The sequence below is a fragment of the Bos javanicus genome, chromosome 13 (assembly GCF_032452875.1).
Source record: "Bos javanicus breed banteng chromosome 13, ARS-OSU_banteng_1.0, whole genome shotgun sequence".
Lineage (NCBI taxonomy): Eukaryota > Metazoa > Chordata > Mammalia > Artiodactyla > Bovidae > Bos > Bos javanicus.
Window position 1 is genome coordinate 59739212 of NC_083880.1, and position 27896 is coordinate 59767107.

Consider the following 27896-nt stretch of genomic DNA (forward strand, 5'->3'; position numbering starts at 1 on the left):
GTCCCAGCCACGTGGGTTCAAGCCCCAATCTGAGGGAAACAGCTTCAAAACCGTTTCCTTGTGTGTTCTCCCACGTGCCATGTCTCCAGTAATGAACTTTGTACCTGCTTTTACAGTTTTTGCCTCCTTGAGCAATTCATTTTTCAAACAAGGCAAGAACCAGGGCAACTTTGCTTCCAGCCTCTAGCCCTTGGTGGTCTAGCAGCTAGGATTTCTAATTTTCATCCAGGCTGAGTGAAGTTGCTCAGTCATGTCCGACTCTTTGTGACCCCATGGACTATAGCCTACCAGGCTTCTCCATCCATGGGATTTTTCAGGCAAGAGTACCGCAGTGGGTTGCCATTTCCTTCTCCAGGGGATCTTCCCAACCCAGGGATCAAACCCAGGTTTCCTGCATTGTAGGCAGACGCTTTACCCTCTGAGCCACCAGGGAAGCCCAGGCTACTCAGGTCCAATTCTTGGGCAAGGAACTAAGATCTCACTTTAAGCTACTGCTCGCTAGTGTCTCTTCAAGACCAAGCCCACAACCACGATGAACACTAAAAGGCAGTCACTCTGCAGCCCCACACCTCCAGAATGTATGTTTGTGGGTCTCAGGGTTGCCACTTGTCATAGCCACAAGGCATCTGTTCTGTGGAAAATGAAAAGTTTTCTTTTATTGAAATTAGGTCATATCCCACAGTCTGTTCAACCCTTCTCAGGAGTCTGGTACATGCCCTGCATCCTTGTGCTGAGATTTTCATCCCTGCATTTCTCACCTGGATATGCAGATGCTTGAGGTTTCATTTATTCACTCCTTCACTAATTCAACAAAGAGTCAGTAAGCAGCTGTTTAATGCCAGTGACTGCAGGTCACAGGAGATAAAATGAGAGCTAACATTTGCTGAGGACTCACTAAACATCGGGCTTCCCTGGTGGCTCAGCTGGTAAAGAATCCACCTGCAATGCGGGAGACCTGGGTTTGATCCCTGGGTTGGGAAGAGCCCCTGGAAAAGGGAAAGACTACCCACTCCAGTATTCTGGCCTGGAGAATTCCATGGACTGTATAGTCCATGGGCTCGCAAAAAGCCAGACATGACTGAGCAACTTTCACTTTCACTAAGCATCAAACATTGCTCTCAGCAGTTCACATTGAATCCTCAGACCTCTCTGAGGTAGGAACCATGAGGAGTTCCACTTTACACATCAGAAAACTGAAACTTAGAGAGATAATCTGCCCAAGATTACACAAGCAGTAACAGCTAGGTTTCAACACCATGTGTGTGTTCTAAAGCCATACTGTGTTGGAAACAGTCACAGCTCCTGCTGTTCACGAGGATTGTGGCCCTTGGGGAAGACAGACACTTAACATGGCATCAGAGGGCATTCACTGGCAACTGTATGATGGAGCCTAGGGATGTAGAAAGGTATCCTTGAGGAGGGGATACCTAAGCTGAAACTAGAAGGATGAACAAGAGCAGATCAGTGGATGGCTCCTACGTGCTGAGTTGCTTCAGTCATGTCCGACTCTTTGCAACCCTATGGACTGTAGCCCGCCAGGCTCCTCTGTCCATAGGATTCTCCAGGCAAGAATACTGGAGTGGGTTGCCATTTCCTCCTCCAGGGGATCTTCCCAGGGATCGAACCTGTGTTTCTCATGTCTCCTGCATTGACAGGTAGGTTCTTTACCACTAGTGCCACTTGGGAAGCCCAGTAGATGGCTCAGTGGTAAAGAATCCAGCTGCCAATGCAGGAGACACAGGTTCAATCCCTGGTCCAGGAAGATACCACATGCTTTGGAGCAACTAAGCCCGTGCACCACAACTACAGAGCCTGTGCTCTAGAGTTGGGGAACCGCAACTACTGAGCCCATGTGCCACAAGTACTGAAGCCTGTGAACCCCAGAGCCCATGCTCTGCAACAAAAGCCACCACAGTGAGAAGCCTGCACTCTGCAACCAGAGAGTAGCCCCGGCTCCCAAAACTAGAGAAAAGCCCGCACAGTGATGAAGACCCAGCACAGCCTAGATAAACAAGTAGAAGAGTGATCAGGGGAGGAGGAAGAGAAGAGCATCCCAGGGAGGGTGGCAAGAGGAAAGAGGGCAAAGAAGCTGAGGACCTCTGTGACAGGATTGTGTCGGAGAAGGTGCCCTTGGAGCAGAGGCTGAAGAAAGCAAGGAAGCCACGAGGGAAGGGTGTTCCAGGCAAAGGGAGCACACAAAAGCTCTGATGCAAATACCTGTCTGGCACCTTCAAGGAACAGCAAGAAAGGCAGTGTGCCCAGAGCAGAGGAAGCTGCTGAGAAGCCTAGGAGATGAGATGGAGAGCTAGCTGGTGCACCTCACAGGGGTCTTCCAGGCCCTCAGACTTATTTTTTTATTTTTTAACACAGATTGAGATGAGGAGCCATGGAAGGGTTGGGAGAGACAGTGCCTTGTTCAAGGCTCTCACAACATGAACAACAAGAGCGATATTCGCTCAGTCTTGTCCGACTCTTTGCAACCCCATGGACTGTAGGCCGCCAGGCTCCTCTGTCCATGGAATTCTCCAGGCAAGAATACTGGAGTGGTAGCCATTCCCTCTTCCAGAACAAGAAGGCAGGGACTTTGTTTTTGCTCCCTGCTAATGCCCAGCCCCGAAAGAGCACAAAGAGGGGGCAAGAATACACAGAAGAACTATACAAAAAAGGCCTTCATGACCCAGATAACCACAATGGTGTGATCACTCACCTAAAGCCAGACATCCTGGAATGCAAAGTCAAGTGGGCCTTAGGAAGCATCACTACGAACAAAGCTAGTTCAGTTCAGTCGCTCAGTCATGTCCGACTCTTTGCGACCCCATGAATCGCAGCACGCCGGGCCTCCCTGTCCATCACCAACTCCTGGAGTTCACTCAAACTCACGTCTAGCGAGTCAGTGATGCCATCTAGCCATCTCATCCTTTGTCGTCCCCTTCTCTTCCTGCCCTCAATCCCTCCCAGCATCAGAGTCTTTTCCAATGAGTCAGCTCTTCGCATGAGGTAGCCAAAGTACTGGAGTTTCAGCTTCAGCATCATTCCTTCCAAAGAAATCCCAGGGCTGATCTCCTTCAGAATGGACTGGTTGGATCTCCTTGCAGTCCAAGGGACTCTCAAGAGTCTTCTCCAACACCACAGTTCAAAAGCATCAATTCTTCGGCGCTCAACTAGTGGAGGTGATGGAATTCCAGTTGAGCTATTTCAAATCCTAAAAGACGATGCTGTGAAAGAGCTGCACTCAATATGCCAACAAATTTGGAAAACTTAGCAGTGGCCACAGGACTGGAAAGGGTCAGTTTTCATTCCAATCCCAAAGAAAGGCAATGCCAAAGAATGCTTAAACTACTGTACAATCGCACTTATCTCACACACTAGAAAAGTAACGCTCAAAATTCTCCAAGCCAGGCTTCAACAATACATGAACCGTGAACTTCCAGATGTTCAAGCTGGATTTAGAAAAGCCAGAGGAACCAGAGATCAAATTGCCAACATCCCCTGGATCATCGAAAAAGCAAGAAAGTTCCAGAAAAACATCTATTTCTGCTTTATTGACTGACAAAGCCTTTGACTGTGTGGCTCACAACAAACTGTGGAAATTTCTTAAAGAAATGGGAATACCAGACCACCTGACCTGCCTCCTGAGAAATCTGTATGCAGGTCAAGAAGCAACAGTTAGAACTGGACATAGAACAACAGACTGGTTCCAAATCAGGAAAGGAGTACGTCAAGGCTGTATATTGTCACCCTGCTTATTTAACTTATATGCAGAATACATCATGTGAAATGCTGGGCTGGAGGAAGCACAAGCTGGAATCAAGATGCCCGGGAGAAATATCAATAACCTCACATATGCAGATGACACCACCCTTATGGCAGAAAGTGAAGAAATAAAGAGCCTCTTGATGAAAGTGAGAGAGGAGACTGAAAAAGTTGGCTTAAAGCTCAACATTCAGAAAACTAAGATCATGGCATCGGGTCTCAACACTTCATGGAAAATAGATGGGGAAACAGTGACAGACTTTACTCTTTTGGGCTCCAAAATCACTGCAGATGGTGATTGCAGCCATGAAATTAAAAGACGCTTGCTTCTTGGAAGAAAAGCTATGACCAACCTAGACAGCTTATTAAAAAGCAAACCAAAGGTCCTTCTAGTCAAAGCTACGGTTTTTCCAGTAGTCATGCATGGATGTGAGAATTGAACTATAAAGAAAGCTGAGCGCTGAAGAATTGATGCTTTTGAACTGTGGTGTTGGAGAAGATTCTTGAGAGTCCCTTGAACTGCAAGGAGAACAAACCAGTCAATCCTAAAGAAAATCAGTCCTGAATACTCAGTGGAAGGACTGATGCTGAAGCTGAAACTCCAATCCTTTGGCCACCTGAGGTGAAGAACCCACTCATTGGAAAAGACACTGATGCTGGGAAAGGTTGAAGGCAGGAGGAGACGAGGACGACAAAGGATGAGATGGTTGGATGGCATCACCGATGGGATGGACATGAGCTTGAGTAGGCTCCGGGAGTTGGTGATGGACAGGGAAGCCTGATGGGCTGCAGGTCCCTGGGGTCGCAAAGAGTCGGACACGACTGATCGACTGAAATGAACTGAACTGAAAGAGTTCCCTTGGTTCCACTCAGTTGCACAAGTGAATGAACGAAAGAATAAATTAATGAAATGAGGAAACGACTCAATGAATAATGTGAAACTGAATCCTTTGGCGATCTTTCGTTCCACAGGTACTCACTGGTGGACCCGCCCCGCCTCTCATCCTCCCCGCGCTCCCTCCCCCGCCGTTAGACTGAGGGTCCGGGCTGCGGCCGCCAGAGGGCGCAGAGCGGCGGCGTTTCCCGCACGGAAGGTTTTGCGTTAGGCACTGTATGGGGCGGGGCCTGCGGGCGGGCTCCACTCGGCTGGACCTGGTCAACCGGAGGACGGAACGCCGCGGCGGGGCTGAGGCTGTGCAGTGATACCCGGGGCAGTTTGGGCGGCGCACCGGGCGAAGATGGCGGCGGAGCGGCAGGACGCTCTGAGGGAGTTCGTGGCGGTGACGGGCGCCGAGGAGGATCGGGCCCGCTTCTTCCTGGAGTCGGCCGGCTGGGACCTGCAGGTAGCGCCGGTAGGGGGGCCGCGTCGGGCAGGCAGGGTACTATGGGGAGCAGACACCTGGTGCCTCAAGCCCTCGGCGGCCGAAGCGCACAGTCATCCCGCCGGGCTGCGGCCCGACCCAGGCCTCAGGGTCCTAGGGCCGCTTGCCACGCGTCGCCAGCTCGTCCTGGGCGAGGGGAAACGCAGGCCAGCCCAGGCCCGGACTGACCTGGTCTATCGGGCCTCGTTTTTCCTTTCTGGCTGGCTCTCGGGTAGGCGAGCCTTTGGGCACAGCCGCAGCCCGCGTGGAGACGGGGACCCTGGGGGCGTGGCTGCCGCGCCAAGTCTCGGCTGCGGCCCCGGCCGGACTGACCAGCTCCCGGGTGGAGCGGGGCGACGGGGGGCACGAGGTGCTCGTTCATTTCCATTTCCGCAGCCCCGGTCACACGCCCCCTCGTACCTAAATGCTGGGAGAAACTGGGTTGTGGCGCAAAGTTGGATCCTAATCATCTTTATTGGGTAACTTCTCTGTGAAATGGGAGTCTTCTTGGAGCTTATCGTGTAATTCACTGGCAGGTATTAGACATACATAAAATACTAGAAGAGATTAAGATAAAGTACACCAGGCAGGGATTTTGGTAAACTGTTGAATCCTCTGTGTCTAGAACAACACCTGACACGTAATAAGCACTCAGTGATTAATTGTAGAAAGAATTGCATGCATGTTTTTGGCCAACCTACATCTTTGATGGATGACGATGATTAATATTTATTGAGTGCCTACCATGAGCTTTATGTATCTTAAGTTATTTAAGCATTGCACTTTGAAGCTGAAGTTTAGGGAAGTTAAGTAATTTGCTGAAGGCCTCACGAGCTACCAGGTGGAAGAAATGGCATTCGAACTCAGTTCTGTCTGATACCAGAGCCCAGGCTCTATTAAGCTCTGCCACCACGTGCCCTGGCACTTTAAGTACATGATTTGGTTTATCCTTGCCACACTGTGAAGTGAAGAAAACTTCTTCATTTGAGGAAATAGATGAATTGGAAGCTCAGAAGGCAAGTGATAGGCCCAAGGTCACACACCCAGGGGTTAGGATGTGAACTGGGTCTGCTGACTTCACTCTTCACATGCTTCGCGAAACATAAAGTTAGGTAAAGCATCACAACTGTATAGACATATGATGTAAAGCCCCTGTGCTGGGTGAAAATGCAAAGTGCGGCTTCTACTTGAAAGACCTAGAAGCTCCCAGTGTTACAGTTGGCAGGTCATCGGTCTCGGTCTCCTCATGCTGTTAGTGCGGAAGCACGCTCACGTGTGTGACGTGACTTGCCCACGACTTGGACACAGACCTCCCTTGATGCCATTCAGTGCATGTCCCGTAGCACAGTGCCTCCTGGCTGGCTTGCTAAAGTGTGTCCTGTAAAGGCACGCTGCTTCCCACAGGCTGGTTGTGTCCCACAGCAGCTCCCTGTCTCCTACAGTGTGGTGACCTTGAGGATAGGAGCCTGGTCTTGTCATTTCTGTAGACCTCATTGCGCTCTTACTTGATTGTGCAGAGTAAGTGTCGGTCGATCAGTCCTGTCCTACTCTGCGATCCCATGGACTGTAGCCGATAGCCCGCCAGGCTCCTCAGTCCATGAGATTGTCCAGGCAAGAATACTGACATGGATAGCCATTCCCTTCTCCAAGGGATCTTCCCTAACCAGGGATTGAACCTGGGTCTCCTGCAATGCAGGCAGATTCTTTATTGTCTGATCCACCAGGGAAGCAGTGATTAGTAAATACCTATGCATTGACTTCATGCCAGAAACATCCAATCACAAATGGCTAAAAGAGGTCCATATTCCTTCTGTATGTATAGAGCTAAGACATGACTGGGCATAAATGTTAATGGATGTTCTCATCCATTTTGCAGGGTTGGTGAGATGAGTGTCCCCATTGCACAGACTAGGAAACAGCCTCAGAGAAAAGTAAGAGTAGTCATCTGTAGTGACCTCGCAGTTTCCAACTCCTGGCTGTCACCTGAGAGCTGAGAGCAAGGGCCTGAGCAGACTGCCTGGGATCAACCCTGGCTCCACTCTTTACCAACTGTGTAACCTCAGACAGTTTTCTTCTTACCACTTCTCTGTCAACTATAAAATGAGATGATGATAGCACTAACTCCATAGGGTTCTTTAAGGATTAAATAAGTTAGCACAGATAGAGTTACACTCAGATCAACATGGCACATAAATGAGTATTCAGTAAATGTACACTGCTTTTACTAGATCACATTTCCTCATAAAATGACATTGAGGAGTATCTCCATCCCAGCTTTCCTTTTTGCCTTCTTTTTCCTTTAGTAGGTGGAATTTGTTTCAGGTGATATGAAAACAAATAGTTGGGCCACTAATCTTTTGGTCTTATTTTCCATGGCTCACCATATACAGACTGCCTTATAAGCATGGGCCATATTTTTGTGTCTTTGCTCCTTTGTGTTCAAAGGGAACATGTTAGATGAAGGCCTGTTTAAGGATCCCATGTTACTGCCTGTCTGTTTCAGATTGCCCTAGCAAGCTTTTATGAGGATGGAGGGGACGAAGACATTGTGACCATTTCGCAGGCAACCCCCAGTTCAGTGTCCAGAGGCACAGCCCCCAGGTAAGGGCCAACTTCAGTTATTGCTGCATTGGTGTGCTTCCAGCAGTGGTGGACTATTTCCTGCCTTGACAGAGGGTTCAGGCCTGGGAACCTGGACCAGTGGGTTTGAGGGAGAAAGACTGACTGGTGGGTAGTAGTTTCTTGCAAGACTTATTCCTTTTGTGTGGAGATGTGGGATTCTTAACTGAGTGTGTTTTATGATCCAGTCCTGGAGGAAACCACAGAACCAACTATTTAAATGTTTGTGGGGGTGGGGGGGGGTCTCTTATTTATGAAATGTGAGGAGTGGCTTCTCCATTTCTGAAAGTTTTTAAGTTAAAACTGAAGTGCTTCCTTTCAGGGAGGCTATAGACGTAAAAGATTAGGCCAGATGACTTTAAAAAGGCTCTTTAAATATTTTAGGATGCCTATTACCCTATTTAAAAGACTTAGACAAACTAAACCTGTTAACCCGCTCTTTCCCAAATTAATTAGGGAGACCTTGTCTTATTTTGTGAAACAGTGTTAACCTTTGCGATCTCATTTACATCCCTTGTCCTCGCCGCCCTGTCTCCAGGATTCTTAGAGCAGATCACTACTGTGATCTGCAGATAGCAATAATTATTGCAGGACTTCATGAGACAGGCAGGGCCTCTTCCTTTAAAGGTATGTGAACCACATCTCCCTTTTCTGCTGAAACCTTTTCTACTCTGCTGTATGTCCTCACTTAGTTTGAGTTTGCATTCAACTCCAGAACACACATATAGGGTTTCTTTGCTGGTGTGAAGTGATAAATTGTGTTTCTCTCTGAGGACATCTGAGATTTAAATTATATTTCCCCTCTTTCAAGAAGGAACACTAATCCCAGCTGTCATTGTTTCCTTAACTTCTCCTCTGTTTCCAGAGGAGAGAGGTAATAGGCAGGACATCTTTCAGTTCTTCATAGATGCTAACCTGTGAGGTGTCATTGATGACATGTCAGGATGTTACTGCCTGGGGCCTGGTTGGTAGGGTAAGGGCTCTTCTGCAGCTGCTCACAGAGACAGCTAATTTCCTGCAGTGTCTTTCACAGGCACACCAGATTACTGTTGGGTGTTGGCACAGAAATAGAGAGGAGGAGAAATTGAAACCTAGCTTGTGATGTCAATCACATGTTCATACCTGTCTTCTCTGGTAGACCCAAATTCCAATCCACACAGTGGTTTATTAAAGCCTGGGCTTGGAGCCTAACCGCCCACCTTCATACTAGAGCCTAGGCTAGGAGCCTGACTGCCCACCTTCATGTTAAAGCCTAGGCTAGGAGCCTGATCACCCATCTTCATGTTAGAGCCTAGGCTAGGAGCCTGACCACCCACCTTCTTGTTAGAACCTGGGCTTGGAGCCTGACCTCCCACCTTCATACTAGAGCCTAGGCTAGAAGCCTGACCACCCACCTTTATGTTAGAGCCTAGGCTAGGAGCCTGACCACCCACCTTCATGTTAAAGCCTACTTTGGGAGCCTGATCACCCACCTTCATGTTAGAGCCTGGGCTTGGAGCCTGACCACCCACATTCATGTTAGAGCCTAGGCTAGAAGCCTGACCGCCCACCTTCAAATCCCAGCTCTGTCACTTGAGAGCTTTGTGACCTTGAGCAGGTTACTCAACATCGCCAGTCCCTCAGTTTCATTACTTGTCAAATGGGAAGGATAGTAGTGCCTACCACATGGGCAAACAAATGAGTTAATACAACATGGAACATGTTAACTGCTATTACTGTCATTTTCGTATTACCATTATTAGCATCCATTCTCATCTTCCCCATTCTATTATTTGTTCCCTGTCTCATTCCACAAGTTCATATGTTAAGAAGAGTTAAAGAACCAAAGAAATAGAGTTTATCATTAAGACCAAGAGAAGTAAAAGACTTGCACACACATGCAGTTCTAAATGTCTTACTTTGCTTTGGTTAAGCCTCAGACTTGGTACTGGGCTTAGGTGAAACCAAGGAAAAGGGAGAGGGAATGCACCATGTGTTAATCATGGTCCTTGTGCAGATGGTAAATGCTAACTGCATTCTCAGGAGAAGGCAGGCATGTGTTAGCACCCAGGAGGAACTCTGTGTGGGACCTGCCTTCCCCTGTTTGACCTGACTGTTGCAGGACACTTAGCCTGCTGCTGAGCTCTCCCCGCCCCCGACCGTCATCTTCTCATACTCTTTCACGTTGTCACTGCCTCTGTGCACAGCACTCAGTTAATAAGCTCCTAACGTGGAGGCTAATCCCCTAGGCGGGATCTGTGGAATGGGTGTCAGAAGGCCCGTAAATTACCTGAAATTGTACGTAATAACTTGTATATATGTTGAACCTTTTTAGGCAAAAATATTCGTAGCTTTTTATCAGATACTCAGAGGGCTGTGGGACATAAAAAGGTTAACCATAGGTACAGGAGAAAGTCTGAACTCCTCAGTAATAACAGCTATCATTTATTGAGTACTTATCAGCTGCCAGGCACTAGGTTTAATGCTTTACTACAACCTTGTGAGGTGGCTACTGTTACTTTTCCCATTTCACAGATGAAAACACTGAAGCTGGGCTTCTTCCCAAGATCACACAGCTAGTCAAACAAGGATTTAAAGGCAGATCTGTTTCTGCTTCCAGCACTCAGCTCTCAGCCAGAATGATGTACTGCCTCTCCCTGTGGACATTCAGCATCCTCAGGAGTTTGCAGCGAACCTGCCATCCTCATCTTAGCCCCCTTTTCCTCCTTTCTTAAATCTTTATTTCAATCAAAGTGATTCGTTTGGTGTCTCAGTTCTGCCTTAGTTCTTGGAGCCTCTCCTCTGACTCGACAGGCCTAGTCTCGCTCCCTTTCCACCTGTGCAAATCCTTGTGTCCTTCCACGTGTAGCTCCCGCCCCACCTTCTCTACTAAGTGTGTAATCCCCAAACCCAGAGGCAGCACAAACCCCAATCACAACCCACATCTGCATACTACTCAGCGACATCTCTCCTATATTGTCTTGAATTCTTCTGGTGATTACTGGCATATTTTCTCCCTGAGTAAATAGTAAGTTCCTAGAGGTGGAAGGGCTAGTATTTCAGAAGCACCCACCATCTGTCTGGCTCTGCCAGATACTCCTTCATACATTATCTTCTTATACCTCAGTATCCACCGTGGAAGTCGGTAGGGTGCTCACCATTTCACAGGTCTGGATGCTGAGCCTTAGTCTGAGTAACACATTTGCCCTTACGGCAATTTCAAACCCAAACTCGTCTAAATCCAAAACTGCTGCTTCTGCTAACTACCTTCCTGTCCAATACCTCCCACCCCTGTACCTAGCACAGGGTTGAGTAAGAGGGATGCTGTTATTTCTTCCTTTTTTTTCTTCTTTCATTCAACAAAACTGTACTTTCTTAAAATGTTAGGGACCACCATTGTCTGATTCTCTAAAACTATATTGTCTAATATGGTAGTCTCTAACCTTAGGTAACTGTTTAAATTAATTAAAATTAAATAAAACAAACATTGAGCTATTCATGCTCAATTACTGATTTTTAAATGCTCAATAGCCCCATGTGACTAGTGGCTTCCATATTGGACAGTACAGATACAGCATTTCTGTCACTGCAGAAAATGTTATCTGACAGAGCACCTTTGTGCTGCTTCAGGGTGCCTGGGAGATAGAGTTCTGATCCTGAATAGTTGAAATTTCTGAGACATTTTGCCAATTTGTGGAAGATACAAGACCCAATATTCTTAAATTGGTGGTGTCCCTAGGACATCTGTACTGTTAAGGTAACTCTCAGAACATTACTCCAGAACAGTGGTCCTCAGACTTGAGCATGTATCAGAATTACTTGGAGGACTCCTAAAACCAGATTACTAGATACTCCTTTTAGGGTTTCTGATTGAGGAGGTCTAGGGTAAGGGTGAAGGATTTGCATCTGTCTGAATTTCGAGGGTAAATGCTGATACTCCTAGTTCAAGGACCAACAGTTTGATACCTGCTGCTCAAGAGTAGTACTTGAGAAGTGCTACACTGTCCGTCAGCACCCCAGCTGTTCACAGTAAGCCCACGAGGTTGGTGCTGGTTGTTTCCATTTTCACATGAGGAAATGAAGACTTAGAGAATTTCAGTAGCATGCCCAAGGTCCCACTAGTGCCTAAGTTGGGATCAAGAACTTTTGGGGAAAGAGAACTATAGCCAGAGCAAGTGGTTTGCTCAAGCTGGTGGTGGTGGTGGTGGTGTTCAGTCACCAAGTTATGTCAACTCTTTGTGACCCCATGGACTGCAGCACACCCCTGTCCCTCACCATCTCCCACAGTTTACGACTTGGTGACTAAACAGCAGGCCTTTAAGGCACTAGTACAGATCTTAATCACTTGCATCCTTTTAGACCATGTTGTGTAGAGCGTGAAGGAATGCCCAGGAGGTTGCTCTCAGCTCAGGCAGGAGTGTATTTGCTACACCATTTGCTGGTTGTCCTCTTATGTCTAGTTGGTAGAGCCTCAGAGGGTATTCTGTCCTCTGATTGTCTCCCTGAAATAAATCTTTCTTCAAGACTGAATGGAAGTAAACAACTCCTTCTTAGCCTCACTAAATTGCTATTACCCCCTTCCCCTCGTATTAAAGACAAACAACTTTTTTCCCCATAAGAGATACAGAAAATGTTTTTATAAATTCTGTGTCTCACGGTCCTTGAAAAACTAAGATCGTTCCTTGAGGACAAATCTAAACTAGGAAAAAAGTGGCAGTGTAAGACAACATCAGAGGAGGGAGTTAACCTTTCTCATGACGTGTTTAGTGGGCCCTCTCCACCACACCCTGTACTTGACTAACCTACAGCAGAAGCAGACAGGGGCCTCTTCACACACATATTTGTTTCATTTCTGTTCCTTGATTTGTCCTTTAATGTGTTGCTGTCACTGGTTTCTGTGTGTGCCTGCACTGCTTTCCTATAATGCCCTGCTGGTCCCCTTTCCCCACCATCACCACCATCCATTATCCAGTTGACTGATGGTCCTCTCGTTCATCGGCACTAGGTCCAAATGCCGCGTTTCTCTGGGAAGCTTTTCTTGATACTTCCCCCACCCCCACCTAGAACAAAAGACTCTGCTCTCACGTCCCATGTGCTTTCCTTTGTCACAGCCCGTATTGCACAGTATTTAATGGATGGTTTCCAGGCCAGAGTGCCACTAACCTGTAAGCAACTAAAGGGTAAGAACTGTGCCTGATAATTTCACAGACCTAGCATCCAGTTCAGTGCCTGACACACAGGCATCCTCCCAATATTTAAAAATTATATGATGAAAATCACTATCCGGTAGTATGTTTTTAAAGTAGTACAGTCCCTATCCGGTTCCCTCCTCTCCCCTGCTGCTGCTGCTGCTAAGTCACTTCAGTCGTGTCTGAGTCTGTGCGACCCCAGAGATGGCAGCCTACCAGGCTCTTCTGTCCCTGGGATTCTGCAGGCAAGAACACTGGAGTGGGTTGCCATTTCCTTCTCCAATGCATGAGAGTGAAAAGTGAAAGTGAAGTTGCTCAGTCGTATCCAACTCTTTGCAATCCCATGAACTGCAGCCCACCAGGCTCCTCCGTCCATGGATTTTCCAAACAAGAGTACTGGAGTGGGGTGCCATTGCCTTCTCCGTCCTCTCCCCTAGGAGAGCTTAAATTGGATTCCACTTTACTTCTTGATACACTTCCTATTTATTCTTAGTCCTGGGTGACCTTGAATAAATAAATATCACATTGTTTAGCATATAAACATAAGAGAGAGAACCCTCTTCCACCTAGATCCTCTTCGTGCCCCACCAAAAAACCTAAACCTCAGTGTCCTCAACTTTTAGCAGTTGATGATGGAGGTTACCTTTTTTTAACTCCCCATGAGATCAATTTCCTCCTTTCTGTGTCTCCAGCGATAATAGGGTGACATCCTTCAGAGACCTCATTCATGACCAAGATGAGGACGAGGAGGAAGAGGAAGGTCAGAGGTGAGTCTTTGTTGGGGACACAGTCCACATGAATTCTGTGATAATTACCTAGAAGGGCCTAGAAGGATAAACGTGCTCTGTTATCATTAACCATTAGTACTGTGAGCTAGTCACACACATACTAGAAACAGTTTTCCACTCCCTGTAGCTTAGAAGTGATCCCTGTCTTCTTACCTTTTTTTTTTTCATTTGGGGTTTGGTTTTTTTTGTTGTTGTTTTTAATTTTTTAAATAATATGTATTTATTGAAGAATATTAGGGAAAAGGAAATAAATCTGTAAGGAAAAAAGCCATTCATAGTATCACAACCCAGAGGTAGCCAGGTATCAATACTTTAGGTGTATTTCCTTCCAGTTTTTTCTTAATTGAAAAAGCAGTATATTACATAATAAACAGGAAAATGGGCTTACAAATGTATATTCCCCTGTTACACAGACACTGTACTGTTTTTTGTTGGCTTGCCTTTAACCTTTAGAAATGTTATAATAAAACTGGTGTCCATTGTGGAAAATATAGCATAATGAAAAAAATATGACACTCACCCACCCTTTGGTCACTACAGTTAATATTTTGGCATACTTCTACTAAGTCTTGGTTCTGTGTATAAAGGTAGCTTGTTGATACTGTATTTTACATGATGAAGATTAGATAAGTTTGTTTCTTGCTTTTGTAGAATTAATGCTACATCTTGATATATAATGCTACATATTTCTCTGTGTCATTAAAATTTTTGATAAGTGTTTTCACTGACTATAATAATAATCCATCATACGGAATGTTTGATGTTTAGATCATTTTCAGTTTTTTACCACTGTAGATATCAATGCTGTGAACATCTCTGTGTATTAATCTTTGACTACATTTCAGGTTATATTAAATAGTTTCTAGAAATGAAAATACCGGGTCAAGGCCATGAATATTTTTAAGGCATTTGATCATAGGTTCCTAGTTCATAAGCCAGGGCTTTGAGATCCCATAATAAGGACCTTACAGAACTTTACCTGGAATGAACAAGGATGAACTGGCTGCAGCCTCATTTTACGGGTTTTGGTTCTCCATGGAATCTGCCTGGGTCTGTCAAACATTCCTGAGGAACATTGTGTAATAACCATTATGGAAATGCAGTTACCTCATTGTGGTCAGTCTTTGGAAAGTGAGCTCAGAAATTACATATGTTCTATTCTTTGTTTTCATCCATGTAGTGACTTTTGCCGTACCTCAGCATTCTATTTAAATATACTCAAAGTTCAGGAATAAATGTTAATTTCAGTGTTTCAATGCCCCTTGAAAGACAGTGTCATCAAGTAAGTGAATGCCCAACTCTTAAATAACCTCTTCCTAGTTCTCCTGTCTGGTCACGTCCTCCAGGCAGTGACCTTTACTTCACATCCGGAGTTACCTCTTTGGTCCCTCAGCATTTCAGACCTAATGACACTGGTCCTCTTGTTCATGCCAAGGCCTAGGGTTTTGCCTCCATTCCCTGGATAATGTCAAGACATGGAAGGCTGAGGCTAATTTTTATAGGTTCTCGGTTCTCCCCACTGAGATGTGCTGTTGACTTAGCTGTGAATAGGAGTGAGAAGGAAGCAGCCAGCGAAGGCTGCGTGACTGTAGATTTTCAAACCCAGGTTAAAAAACTAAAGTGCTAACTTAATCTCAAGCTTTGCTTGGCCCCTTACAAAGCAGATGTGGGTATCTTGGGGCTTATATTTGAGCTTCACTGACCACCTCCAGTACCCACTCTCATCATCCTCCTGGTGTATGTCACAAGAATTGCAAGGCGAAGTGAGGCTTGGGTGAGCTCTCGGTGCGGTATCAAACCACCTTACATGTGTGTGTTACTCTGTGCTTGTTCTTTTGCATACATCTGCTGATTTGAACCTCACGGCCCTGACTTAAGGAACAGGTAGGTAGGGCATGTGATTCTTCCCTTCCATTTCAAAGAAGGAAAGTGAGGTATAGCTCAGTGCACTGGCTTGCCCAGATCACTCAGTGACAGAGCCACCAGTGGAACCTTCTTGCTTGTACTAACCATGCCACTGCCACCATTAATCCGGGGCTGCTAGTGGTAGCTGCTTCTCACTGTGATCATAGTGATCATCTCCTGGAAAAGTGTTGGCGTTTAATTCCCAGAGCTAATGTGCTGTCATGCATGCCTGGAATGCCCTTTCCTGGTTTCTTTACCTGATAAACTCATCATCCTCAAGGTTTAGCCCAGAAAACACCCTTCCAGGAACCCTTGACTGTTCTCCCTGATTCTGTATTCCCAGAGACCCCTTCCTTACCTTTTCTGTGGCTTACACTGCAGTATGCCTGCCTGCCTCTTTACATGTGTCTCCCACTAGACAGTAAGTTTCAAAAATGAGCATTGGTGCCCTTTGCCTCATTGTGCCCAGCTCCTAGCCCAAAGCATGGCACATGCTCTGTTTATATTTTCTAAGCGTATTTGGTGTTAGATGTGTATTTTCTGTGCAGGTTTTATGCTGGGGGCTCAGAGAGAAGTGGACAGCAGATTGTTGGCCCTCCCAGGAAGAGAAGTCCCAACGAGCTGGTGGACGATCTTTTTAAAGGTGCCAAGGAGCATGGAGCTGTAGCTGTGGAACGAGTGACCAAGAGCCCTGGAGAGACCAGTAAACCAAGAGTAAGCATAGGGGCTAGATGTCTATGTCCATAGAACTGAGGTTCCAGAGAAGGGGGAAGGAGGCCTTTATCACTCAATAGTGACTGAATTGTTTTTGTTTTTCATTTGCTCACTTCCTCTTGTGCAGAAGAGCAGTGCAGTTTCTCTTACCTTTTAACATGAAATCAAGATTTGGGGTAAAGTTTTCAAACCTGTGGTCTAAATCAGGTTCTGCCAATTGTTTTGTTTGGCCTGATCAACTTGATTTAATGTCTTGCTTTATTTTTTTTTAATTTTAATTAAATCAGTAGTCATCTGTTTTACATAAAATCTGAATTTCTGCCTTCTTTGTGAAAATCAAAAAAGTATCTGGTGTTATCCTGCACCAAGATTCCAGCATGGTCGTGATTAACTAGATCTTAGTAGCCGCCATTCCCTTTAGCCAAGCAGCACTCTGTCCAGCCACACCTTTTCAGTTTTTACCCCAGTCCTGACCTGGTAGCTCTGAGTTTGCTACTCAGAGAAGGCATACCTCATAGTTAATAATCTTGAAATAACATTTTGTCTGAATAACCTGATCACTGCTGACCCACTCCTTAGGTGTTTGTGAACTTGTCTTTTATAGCCATTTGCAGGCGGTGGCTACCGCCTTGGAGCGGCACCAGAGGAAGAGTCTGCCTACGTGGCAGGAGAAAGGAGGCGGCATTCCGGCCAAGATGTGAGTATGCATCCATCTTCTGTAGGGAAGCTCGTGGACTGTTTAATTACTTTGGGGGAGAAGTTAATCCATGAGTCAGCAGCCTCTGAAAGGGAAGAGGCAGCACATTTGCTGTGTCATCCATGATTGAAAAGGCTTACCTGAGAATCACAGACAGCTCTCATCTGGCTGGATGGTGGCAGGGGGAGCTGGATAAGTTGGGGTGGGCAGAGTGGATGGACAAATAAAGGAGTTTTCTGAGCATTCCATGAGTCTCAGACAGAGGGATAGTGATTCTAGGGTTCTCTGATGCTGTGGACAAGGCTAAAGAACTTGGTCTTTAGACTCCCCCCCCCCGCCCTTCTTCCCTGGAGAATCCCAGAGACAGAGGAGCCTGGTAGGAGGCTGTCTATGGGGTTGCACAGAGTCGGACACGACTGAAGCGACTTAGCAGCAGTAGCAGCAGCAGGGAGGCTTGAAACATACTTTTAAAACTTTTTCCTATTGTTATTCAGTCCTTTTTCCCCTGTGCATAGGGGGTCCCCCCTTCTCTACTAAGTGTAATAATGCTATGAGTCAATTTTGAAGTTTATGCCATAAACATTTTTTATCTTATTGATTTACAGTGTTGTGTTAATTTCTTCTGAACAGCAAAGTGACTCGGCTGTATATATTCTTTTTCAGTGCCATAAATGTTTTCATATGACCTTGTGAACATTAGTCTCCATAATGTTTTTGTTTTTAATCATTTTGGGTTTTTTTCAAAACAAAGTCAAGCAAGAACAAAATAAAAATTCTATCTGCCTGAGGCAGCAGCTGCTAATATGTTGTTCTTTAGTCCTCTAGACCCTTTCCTGTGGATGGGTACAGGGAGTTAACAAATTTTGTAGATATCATTTTTAATGACTGCAAAATAGTCCATGTAAAATTTGCCATGCTAATGTAGTTGAGCACAAGCTGTGTGCCAAGCACGCTGGCAACCCTACAGATAGGGAAGCTACAGCTTCAATCATTCGAGTCATGTACTCAGTGCCACTTAGTGAGTGGCAAGATCAGACGCAGATCCTGGTCTGCTTAAATCAAAGCCTATTCTCTTAACTTGTGCCATATCACCTTCTTATTTTAGGTTAATACTTATTTCATTGGTTGTTGATTGTTCTCCTTGTGCATGAGTATATATGTTTGTCTGTCTGTGTGTTTTAGTAATGACACAGTAAAATAGTAAAAAACTCGCTAATTTGCAGGTTCACACTGGTGTGCTTGCCAGGTTCCTGACAATGTATGGGCTGCTTACCTCCTGTTGTCATAGGTTCATGTAGTGTTGAAGCTCTGGAAGACTGGATTCAGCCTGGACAATGGTGAACTCAGAAGCTACCAGGACCCATCCAATGCCCAGTTTCTGGAGTCTATTCGCAGAGGGTGAGCAGAAAAACCCTTCTTCAGGTTGCATGTCAGTGAGTGAGATGGCAGATGGGAAAGAAGAAACCAATTCAAATGTTTATTATTTAAGAAATTTAAAATTTTAAGCAGATTTAGCACAGTTGAGAAACAGATTCACAGATCTGTTTCTGAAACCCTGTGTATCTACTTTTCCACTTTGGGCCTAGGTCAGAGCCAAGTCACCAGATATGCTTCTAGGCAGGCATGAGAGAAGGGGGAGGCAGACAGCCACTAGAGCAGTGAGCTCCCCATGGAGGCCCATCAGTTGGAGATGGGAAGTTTCTCCTCCTTTTGTACCCATCACTGTCATTCCCATCCTGCTCTATGTGGGCCCCAGCACTGCCTTTTCTCCCACAGAGAGGTGCCAGCAGAGCTGCGGAGGTTAGCTCACGGTGGGCAGGTGAACTTGGACATGGAGGACCATCGGGATGAGGACTTCGTGAAGCCCAAGGGAGCCTTCAAAGCCTTCACTGGCGAGGGTCAGAAACTGGGCAGGTAAGGAGCAGCACGGGTGGGGTGGAACTGTGTGGGTCACTCCTTTGGGGCCCAGCAGACCCTGTGCACAGCTCACTTGATGCAGCTCTTTACTGTTTATTACAAAGTACTTCAGATTTTATCTTTATGGGAGGAAGAGTATGAGAACATAGGCTTTGGCATTAACAGACCTAAGTCTAAATCTCTTCTTCGCTTTCTAGCCGTATAACCTTGGACTGTACAGCCTCAGTTTTCTCAGCTTAAAGTGGGGCTAGTAAGAGTCCTTATCTCCTTGACTGCTGTTGGGAGGAGCACGTAGAGCACTGTCCCACAGTGAGCAGTGAAGGTAACACATTGCAGCTTGGACTTGGTTATCTAGGGTGCTCAGAACAGAGAGCACCTCCTCGATGGCTCTAAGGCTGAAGCAGACACACGTATTCAGGTCACTTGAGGTGGGGATTCAGCGGGGGTGAGGAATCCAGCCAGCCTGCAGCAGCATCGTTCAGGATCCAGGGAAGCTCAAGGACATTGTTGCTCCTGTGCAGGCTGCTGCTCCAGTGTGAGGGGCGTCTTATTTTTACCTCTCTGGTAAACACTGCCTGACGCTTACTTTGTCATTCCCTGTGACTGTTTTGCCTTGTGTCCTCTGCCACTATCTCTGTCTTGCATTCAAACCCCTCATATTAACAAGATCTGATTGGTTGATAGTTCCTGTTAACTGTGATCAGCAGAGTTCTCACACCAGATCCTTAATGAACCCACAGATAGGCAGCCTTTTCTCAGGGACCCACTCAGCTTTGGCTGTGCATGGGGTCACTTGGTCAGTATTCTTCTGAGGGATCTGTGCACACAAGAGGCTTTCAGCGTGGTGACACACGATACAGTCCTTACTTTACAGAGGGAAAGTTGAGGCTCTTGGACTCTTAAGGGTTACCCTTAGGTGCTCCCTGCAGTGCCACCAGGACTAGAACCTGGTCTTCTGATTGGAACTCCTTCCCACACTTCTGCACAGCATGACCCTACTTCTGACCTAGCTCTGGCAGCTTTTGAGCTCGGTGCTGCCCTTGCTCACCTCACCAGCATGTTCAGGAATCAGAGTGTGGTCTATGCTCTTTGCGATTCTGACTGGCCCTCTCCTCGAATCCCCTGCCTCCCTGCTGGCCATTTGTGCCTCGTCAGGAGCAAGGGTCATAGCTCTATTAGAGATAATAGACTGCGATTTACCAGGACCAAAATACTGAAGTCACCCTGCTCTCATCGTTTCATCTCCCACATTGAGCCCTGTGGGTTAGTCTTGGACAGCTGTTCCCAGAGTGATCCATCTGTGACTTCCTTGTCAATTGTGGTAAGCTTTGTGGAGCACCACTTAATTTTTTTCCCTATATATTATTGAAAATAAAGTGTGTTTATCTTTTAAAATAGAAAATACAGGTAAAGAGTAAAAGCTATTCTTAAACCTAACCGCTGGATATATCCAGTTAGTATCTAAGGGTGTGTGTGTAAAAACAAATGTTCTATGCCCTACTGTTTTGCCTAGTCAATGTAGTCTGGCTATCGTTCCAGATCAGTAAATGCATTTCTACAATATTTTTTTTAATGCTAACATAATTTTCTATGCTCCGTATGTGCCATAACTTAACCAGTGCCTGCTATTAAGTATTTACGTGATTATCAGTATTATGAACATTGCAGTGGTTATCTAATTAAATCTTGATATACCCCTGATGTTGTCCTGGAAGTAGTACAACACGTAGCTCAGAAGGTCTTCACGTTGCCCTCCAGAACATGGCAGCCTTCTTTCACCCGCCATTAGTTTTAAGGAAGGACTCAACACCTTGCAGTTTGGGTTTGTCTGGCTTCATGTTAACCAAAAATGCTTATGCTTTTGGAATGTCTTAATTGTATTGTGTGTACAGGACAATACGTCTCAAAATATTAAGATATTTTAAGGAGACTTAGGATGAAGTGAAGTATTAGTCGCTCAGTTGTGTCTGACTGACTGTGACCCCATAGACTGTAGCCTGCTAGGCTCCTCTCCATGGGATTTCCCAGGCAAGAATACTGGAGTGGGTAGCCACCCCCTTCTCCAGAGGATCTTCCCGATCCAGGGATGGAACCCTCGTCTCCTGCAGTGCAGGTGGTTTCTTTACTATCTTAAGTCACCAGGGAAGCCCTCTGTTTTAGGATGGGACTACGTTATTAGTGCAGATGATGAATCAACAGAGCTTGATAATCAGACATGATGCTTGTCAGCTAAATAAATGTTCATTGCCAGTTCCACTTTGATTTTCAGTTCTAGCTTTAGTTTTTCCAGTAAATTTTACTGTGCTTTCCATCATTGTCTTGTTAAATAAAATGATTAGGAAGCCAACTGTTTTAAGAAATTTTTCTCAAGTTTCCCTCAAAAATTGGTCAATCCTTGTTTTTTCTCCAGTTACCTAGAAAAATAAAGTGAATGAATAGATTTTTCTCAGTTCAGAAATTTAAAAAAATTCTTTCAGTTGCATGAAAGAATGTAGGTTTTGCATTTGTTTGTTTGGATGGGAACTAATCTGAAGATTTGAGAAGCCTGCATTTGATTTCAAGTAGCAAACACCACGAGCGCACTTGGGATGGGGTGAGGGCGTCACTGCTGCTGGGATGAGCTCCGCTGCTCCCCATGCTTGCTGCAGTGCTCATCTTTGTAAAGCAGGTGACAGGGCCTCAGGCCTCAGCAGAGCATCTTAGTGCCCAGTTTATTCCCACTACAAAGCAAATGAGCAGTCAAGTGATTCAGCTTCTGTCTCATTCAGGCCTTTCTGGCAGGCAGCAGCTTCAATGAGTACCTGTCGTACTTGGAACTGTTATAAACAGTTGAGGGCCAGGCTACTTAGAATCTAATTAGAGAGTTGACCTAATGCTGTTAAAACTAATGAACAGAACAGAGAAGATCTTAAGCATTTACAGGTGCAACATTTAACTTTCTGTGATGGGTGTAATTTATCTGTGTGTCTCATCTTTTGAGTCCCACACATTGTGAGGTCAATACATAGAAGCTTTTCTCATAGCCAATAACTGTGGCCAGTGTTCTCTTCTGATCTCCGCTCTGTAATTCTCTAAACCCGTATTTTTGATGTTCACAGAAAGTAAGTTCAGTTTTTAGTTCTTTCTTGCTGACTGTGTGCTCTGGGGCAACATTTCGTGGACTGTTCCATGAAATGATCTTCAGGAGGTTAACATGAAAGAAGAACATGGTGGTCAAATAAGTTTGCCTTCACTTCACAACCTCTCAAAGTGTTAATCTTTCAGTCGTGTCTGACTCTTTGTGACCGCATGAACTGTAGCCTGCCAGGCTCCTCTGCCCATGGAATTCTCCAGGCAAGAATACTGGAGTGAGTTGCATTTCCCTTCTCCAGGGGATCTTGAACCAGAGATCAAACCCGGGTCGCCTGCATTGCAGACAGTTTCTTTATGACCTCTCAAGACCTTTAATATGTTAGTGGCCTCAGACGCTGTTGGTATAACATGTGACATTTCCAGAACCTTCTGTAGATAACTCAAGGGACTCAGGTCCCAGGGAACATACTTAGGAAAGTACTTTCAGTTGGATTTGCTTAGAAGACCCTTTTTAGGTTGTAAAGATCAGAGGAAGAAGTGAGGTGGAGGAACTGATCTAATTAGAGGCTTTGGGGGAAGGCAGGGGGATTCTCATCTAATGGCCTCTATTCTCTGCAAAGGTTTAGGCCAGGACATCTGCTAAGAGAAAAAAAGAGATAACGCCTCCACACGGTTGTGGAGAATTGGGAATTTGTGTGCATTTTGTGTTTGTCCACCTCCCTGAATGTATAACCCCTTTAATTCTCACAATAGTCCTTGTTAAAGAATCTCGTTACTACTGTTGTTGAAACTCAAAGAGCTTAAATAACTAGCCCAACACCACTATAGCTAGTGGGTGAATTCAAACCCTGGTCTATCTCATTCCAAGATCTGAGCTTTCCACACTGCAGCAGGCACCATGTCCTGTTCATATTATATACTTAATCCCTGTGGTGCCAGGCACTTGGTTGGCTTTCCAGAAATCTGAACTGTCTCCTGATAGTTGACCAGTGAGTACAAGATACCCACATGAGTGAGGCTGCACTAGGGTAGGCAGGCCTGAAAATTCCATCAGTGGATAAGAATCTGGACTTGTCCTTTATATCCCAGCAGTCACCTGCCAGGCTGTGTGACACCCACCTCAGCTGGAAACTTGGAGTGCCCCCTTCCCGTTCTGTCCTCAGCCTCTCACTGGGGCCAAAACTCGTCCTGGTCTGCTGGGGCCTCCAGTGTCAGGTCCCGGTCTCTTCCAGCCCAGGCTTTCTTGCATACTGCTTTCTTCCCTTCAAGCTCTGTTCAGTTGTGGACATCAGGGAAGAAGGGGGTTGGTAACTTGCCCAACTCCAGGAGTGAGGGAGCTGGCAGTAACTTGGGGGTTGAGGTGAATTCTGCTGGACCTCTGATTTCCATCAGAGCAGGGATTCTGTCTGGTCACTCCTTATGTCAGTAGCAGCAAACAGCACCAGATGTAGCAAATGCTCAGTAAAATCCTTGACAGGATTCCACTCCTGCTGGGGCTTTGTTTCTGTTCATGTCCTGATGCAATCCTCTCTCCTCAGCACTGCCCCCCAGATATTGAATACTAGCTCTCCAGCACAGCAGGCAGAAAATGAAGCCAAAGCCAGCTCTTCCATCTCAATCGATGAGTCACAGCCTACCACAAACATCCAAATACGGCTTGCTGACGGCGGGAGGCTGGTGCAGAAGTTTAACCACAGCCACAGGTACCTTGCATTATGGGGCCTGGCTTATTCTAAGAGGGTCCCAGAAACTCCCACAGATACGTGAGTAGAGGGAGCAGTTCTTCCCCCTAAACACCAGCAGACTCTCCAGGCGCTCTCCAGAGGAGGCAGTGGGGTAGGAAGCTGTGCATGTCTGAAGCCTTTGGTTTGGTCCCCGCTCTTCCATTAAGTGTAGCCAGTGACTGTTCCCTCTCCCTCGTGTGGGTCACAGATTCCTTAGATGGATTTGTTCCAAACTATTTGTTCATGGGAAGTTTGATGCAAAAGCCCAAGGGTAGAACAGATGAAATCTGAACTGCTGTGGTTGATGGAGCGGGGAGGGGACGAAACGCGGCATCCCGCTTACTCATCCCACTCATCCCACTCCTCTACCTCCCGACCCCCAGGAGGCCTCTGACAACCTCTAGGCTATGAAGGTCTCTGAAATCCGGACTTGGAGAATTCTAGAATACCTGTTCTATCTCAGCTTATCTGGGCCAGATTGAAACAAACTACCTCTGCAACTTAAAGATGGGGAAGCCGAGGCACAGAGTGATGAAGGGATTAGCAGGGGATGACTGTTGCCAGTAAAGATATTTGGCAAAACAACTCTTTTTTTCCCTAGAATAGCAGTGTCTCTAAATTTCATCAGTCATAGGCCATATAAATCAGAACCCATGTGGGGCCCAGGGAATGGCTTGCCTTGAGTGTTAACAAGCTTCACATGAGGTTAGTGTGGAGCAAGTGTAATGAGGATTATAGAAGAGGAATCAGGCAGAGAAGCCCCTGGGAAGAGGGACCAGATGTGGGCAGAGAGCACAGCACGGTGAAGAACTGAAGGGGGGAGGTAGGAGAGCAGGGGAAGGAGGCTGGTGTGTAATTAGGCAGTACTTGGGACTACAGTCAGGAGGTTGGTGTTTATAGCAAGGAAAGAAAGTTTAAAACAAACTTTAGTCGCTCAGTCGTGTCTGATTCTTTGCGACCCCATGGACTGGGGTCTACCAGTCCATGGTAGACTGTAGCCTACCAGGCTCCTCCATCCATGGCATTTTCCAGGCAAGAGTACTAGAGTGGGATAACAAGGAAGACGGGAGCAATTCTGAAAGATTTTAGAAGAGTGACATGAGCTCTTGTGTTTCCAAATGGCATTTTGGCCACTCTGGAGGATGGGGCAGAGGAAGGGACCTGGGGAGGTGATGTGGCCTCCCTCTAGCCTGGGGGTGAGTGGGTGGGAGTGGGCAGCAGGCAGCAGAGAACACCACTCACCCGCCTCCCCACTCCACCAGGATCAGCGACATCCGACTCTTCATCGTAGATGCCCGGCCGGCCATGGCTGCCACCAGCTTTGTCCTCATGACTACCTTCCCGAACAAAGAGCTGGCTGACGAGAACCAGACGCTGAAGGAAGCCAACCTGCTCAATGCCGTCATCGTGCAGCGGTTAACATAACTGGCAGGCCCGGCCTGCAGCCTCCTCTCCCTCCTGTGTCTCCCATGGCCAGCTGCCCTGTGGGGACCGCCCTTCCACCCACTCCTGCACACCCTGCATCCAGTGCCACGTCTCCTCCGTAGCTCTGGGTTCTTAGGTCTCAGTTGGACATTTGTTTTCTCCTTAGTTGCATTTCCTGGGTTTTTGTGATGATCAATGGACTTTAAAGAAAAAAATAAAAACAACCAAAAAAAAAAAAATTGAAGGAATATCACCAGCATGTTGTACAGAACGTTTCCCACTGAGGCAGGCTTTGGTTACCATGAAATCGTATTTGTCTAGGGTGTGTGGAGGAGCCTTCCTTCCATCCTCTCTGTGTAAAAATTGCATGTGGCACACAACACCCACCCACTAAGTGTGACCCCCGCCACCCCTATGTAGGGAAGAAAGGGGGGAGACTTAAGAGAAAAAGGCTTTGTAGCACTCATTACATAAGAACAAATTTCTTGCCTGGATAAAACTGGCAGCAACAAGAGTGTCCTGAAGCATGAGATCAGATTCAGAGGCATACCGCTCCTTTTACTCAAGCCCTGGGAGGTGTATACTCCCCAGGCCTTGGCCAGTTGAGATTCTGACTACACCTCCTGCTTTGGCCCTTTCCTCCCTTATCATCGGGGCTGCTGTGTCATTGCTGTATTTCATGGAGAGATCTGTCCCTCAGAGGTAGGGAATCTTTTTACTGGGAAACAGCTTGTGCCAATTCAGTGAGTTCAGAGTCAGAGTTCAGAGTCACTGCTTCACCCCCTGCAGTGAGCCAAGAGCTAACACTGCTGGTCCTCAGAGTCGGGGGAGGCCCTGGGTTCCCAATCCAGACCTATCCTGAGAAAGGGAGTTGGTACTTCTGATCCCAGAGAGGCAGTTGGGGCAGGGCTGCAGGGTGTCCTCCTGCAGGTGGAGAGGAAGGAAACCAAATGCTGGTCTGGAGAAACTGGAAATTATTGTCACCTTGACCATTAAAAACCAATATGAGGACACTGGAGTTTTTGTACTCTACTGGGTTGCTCTGAAGTATAATGACAGCAGCATAGTAAGTACTTCAGTGCTGCGCAGGAATCCCATTGTAGAGTGCCAAAACCTAAAGCCCAGGCCACACGGCTGGTAAGTGGTAAGGCCTGTCTGTCCGCAAGGCCTCTCTGCTCAAACCCCGTGCCCCGTACACATATACTCCTGCCCTGTGTACATACACTCAACCGTCCCCTTTGCAGGGTTTCAGCTTATGTTAATTAGCACATGTCAGAACAGAGCATGAAAACACATAACCTGCATCACTAGAAGAGTCTACAAAGGCCCCTGGGTTCCCCTCCAGCCCAGGAACTGAGTGAGGCAGCTGACTTAACTGTTGGCAGCCACCACAGTGCAGACCAGCCAGGTGTCTGGCCCTAGGTCAAAGGGACTGCCAACCACACAGCCAGGGATCACACTAGTCCAGTTAAGGCCAGTAAGGAGTTTTCAGCCCTAGTTGTTTGTTCCGGTGGCCCAGATGAAAAGGTTAATCCACCTGATAGACTTTCATAGGGAGATACGCAACAGCCACTAGTTCTGGGGTTTCTGAAGTCAGGGCAGTTGTTCTCAATTGAGGCATTTTGGATCATCCCCCAAATTGGCTGTTGAGTGGGGTATCCTCCTGGCATTAAATAGGTCTGTGCATGCTAAGTCCCTTCAGTTGTGTCTGACTCTTTGTGACCCTGTGGATTATAGTCCGCCAGGTTCTGGGATTCTCCAGACAAGAACACTGGGGTGAGTTACCATGCCCTCCTGCAGGGGATCTTACGGACCCAGGGATCGAAACTGCGTCTCTTACATCTCCTGCATTGGCAGGTGGGTTCTTTACCACTAGCACCACATGCGAAGCCCTAATTAGGTCTGGCCAAGGACATATTGCAACATATAGGATATGTCCTAATAGAAGGATATCCAAAGTTCATCACTAAGTGAAAAATGCAAGTTGTCATGATGATGCCCTAATGAGTGCATGTTAAATTCATCTCTGCTGTGGGACATGTGTGTTGTTCCTGTTTGATATTGTGAACCACACTATGCTAAACAACCCTGCAAAGTACAGTGTGGGGCACATCTGGTTGCTTCCTCAGGAGATGGCTTTGGGTGGCATTGAGAAAGTGCCCTTCTGAGCTGCAGGGCCCCTTCCCATGCCTGCCCACAGTATAAAATGTGCCCATCATTGGAAGGACTGGGGCTGAAGCTGAAGCTCCAATACTTCAGCCACCTGATGCAAAGAGCCGACTCATTGGAAAAAACCCTGATGCTGGGAAAGATTAAGGGCAAGAAGAGAAGGGGATGACAGAGGATAAGATGGTTGGATGGCATCACTGACTCAATGGACATGAGTTTGAGCAAACTCCGGGAGATTGTGAAGGACAGGGTCGTGAAGGACAGGGAGGCCTGGTGTGCTGCAGTTCATGGGGTCACAGACTCAGACATGACTTAATGACTGAACAACAACAAATCCCAGCCAGGAGCCCTTCAAAGTTGACTTTGAGTTCATTGGGGGAAGAAGTTGGTGCAGAAATGTGAGTTCCCTGTTGCTCCCTCTTACTGCATTTTTAGAGGGGGGACTGCTGCCGGAACTTCTCCCAGGGGCAAGTAAAAGGATATTTTCTTTCTTTAAAATGGACTTAGTTCCCTTGTCGAGGGCTGTGACCATGTTCTCCCATCCCCCCATTCTACATCCACTCTCATCTCAGGACAGGTCAAGG

At 46.6% G+C, this 27896-nt stretch overlaps 2 protein-coding genes across 2 annotated transcripts in view; one reads left to right on the forward strand and one right to left on the reverse strand.

Moving 5' to 3' along the window:
• Window positions 1-27896, reverse strand: part of SNPH (syntaphilin) — a 289004-nt gene that overhangs the window by 132029 nt on the left and 129079 nt on the right. The window lies entirely within an intron of this gene.
• On the forward strand, window positions 4920-26835 carry NSFL1C (NSFL1 cofactor). Its single transcript, XM_061437100.1, has 9 exons — window positions 4920-5096; window positions 7618-7715; window positions 13594-13668; window positions 16143-16308; window positions 16913-17005; window positions 18294-18403; window positions 18782-18919; window positions 23533-23697; window positions 24981-26835. Exons 1-9 carry the CDS (start codon window positions 4992-4994, stop codon window positions 25141-25143), a joined length of 1113 nt encoding a protein of 370 aa, XP_061293084.1. The 5' UTR covers window positions 4920-4991; the 3' UTR covers window positions 25144-26835.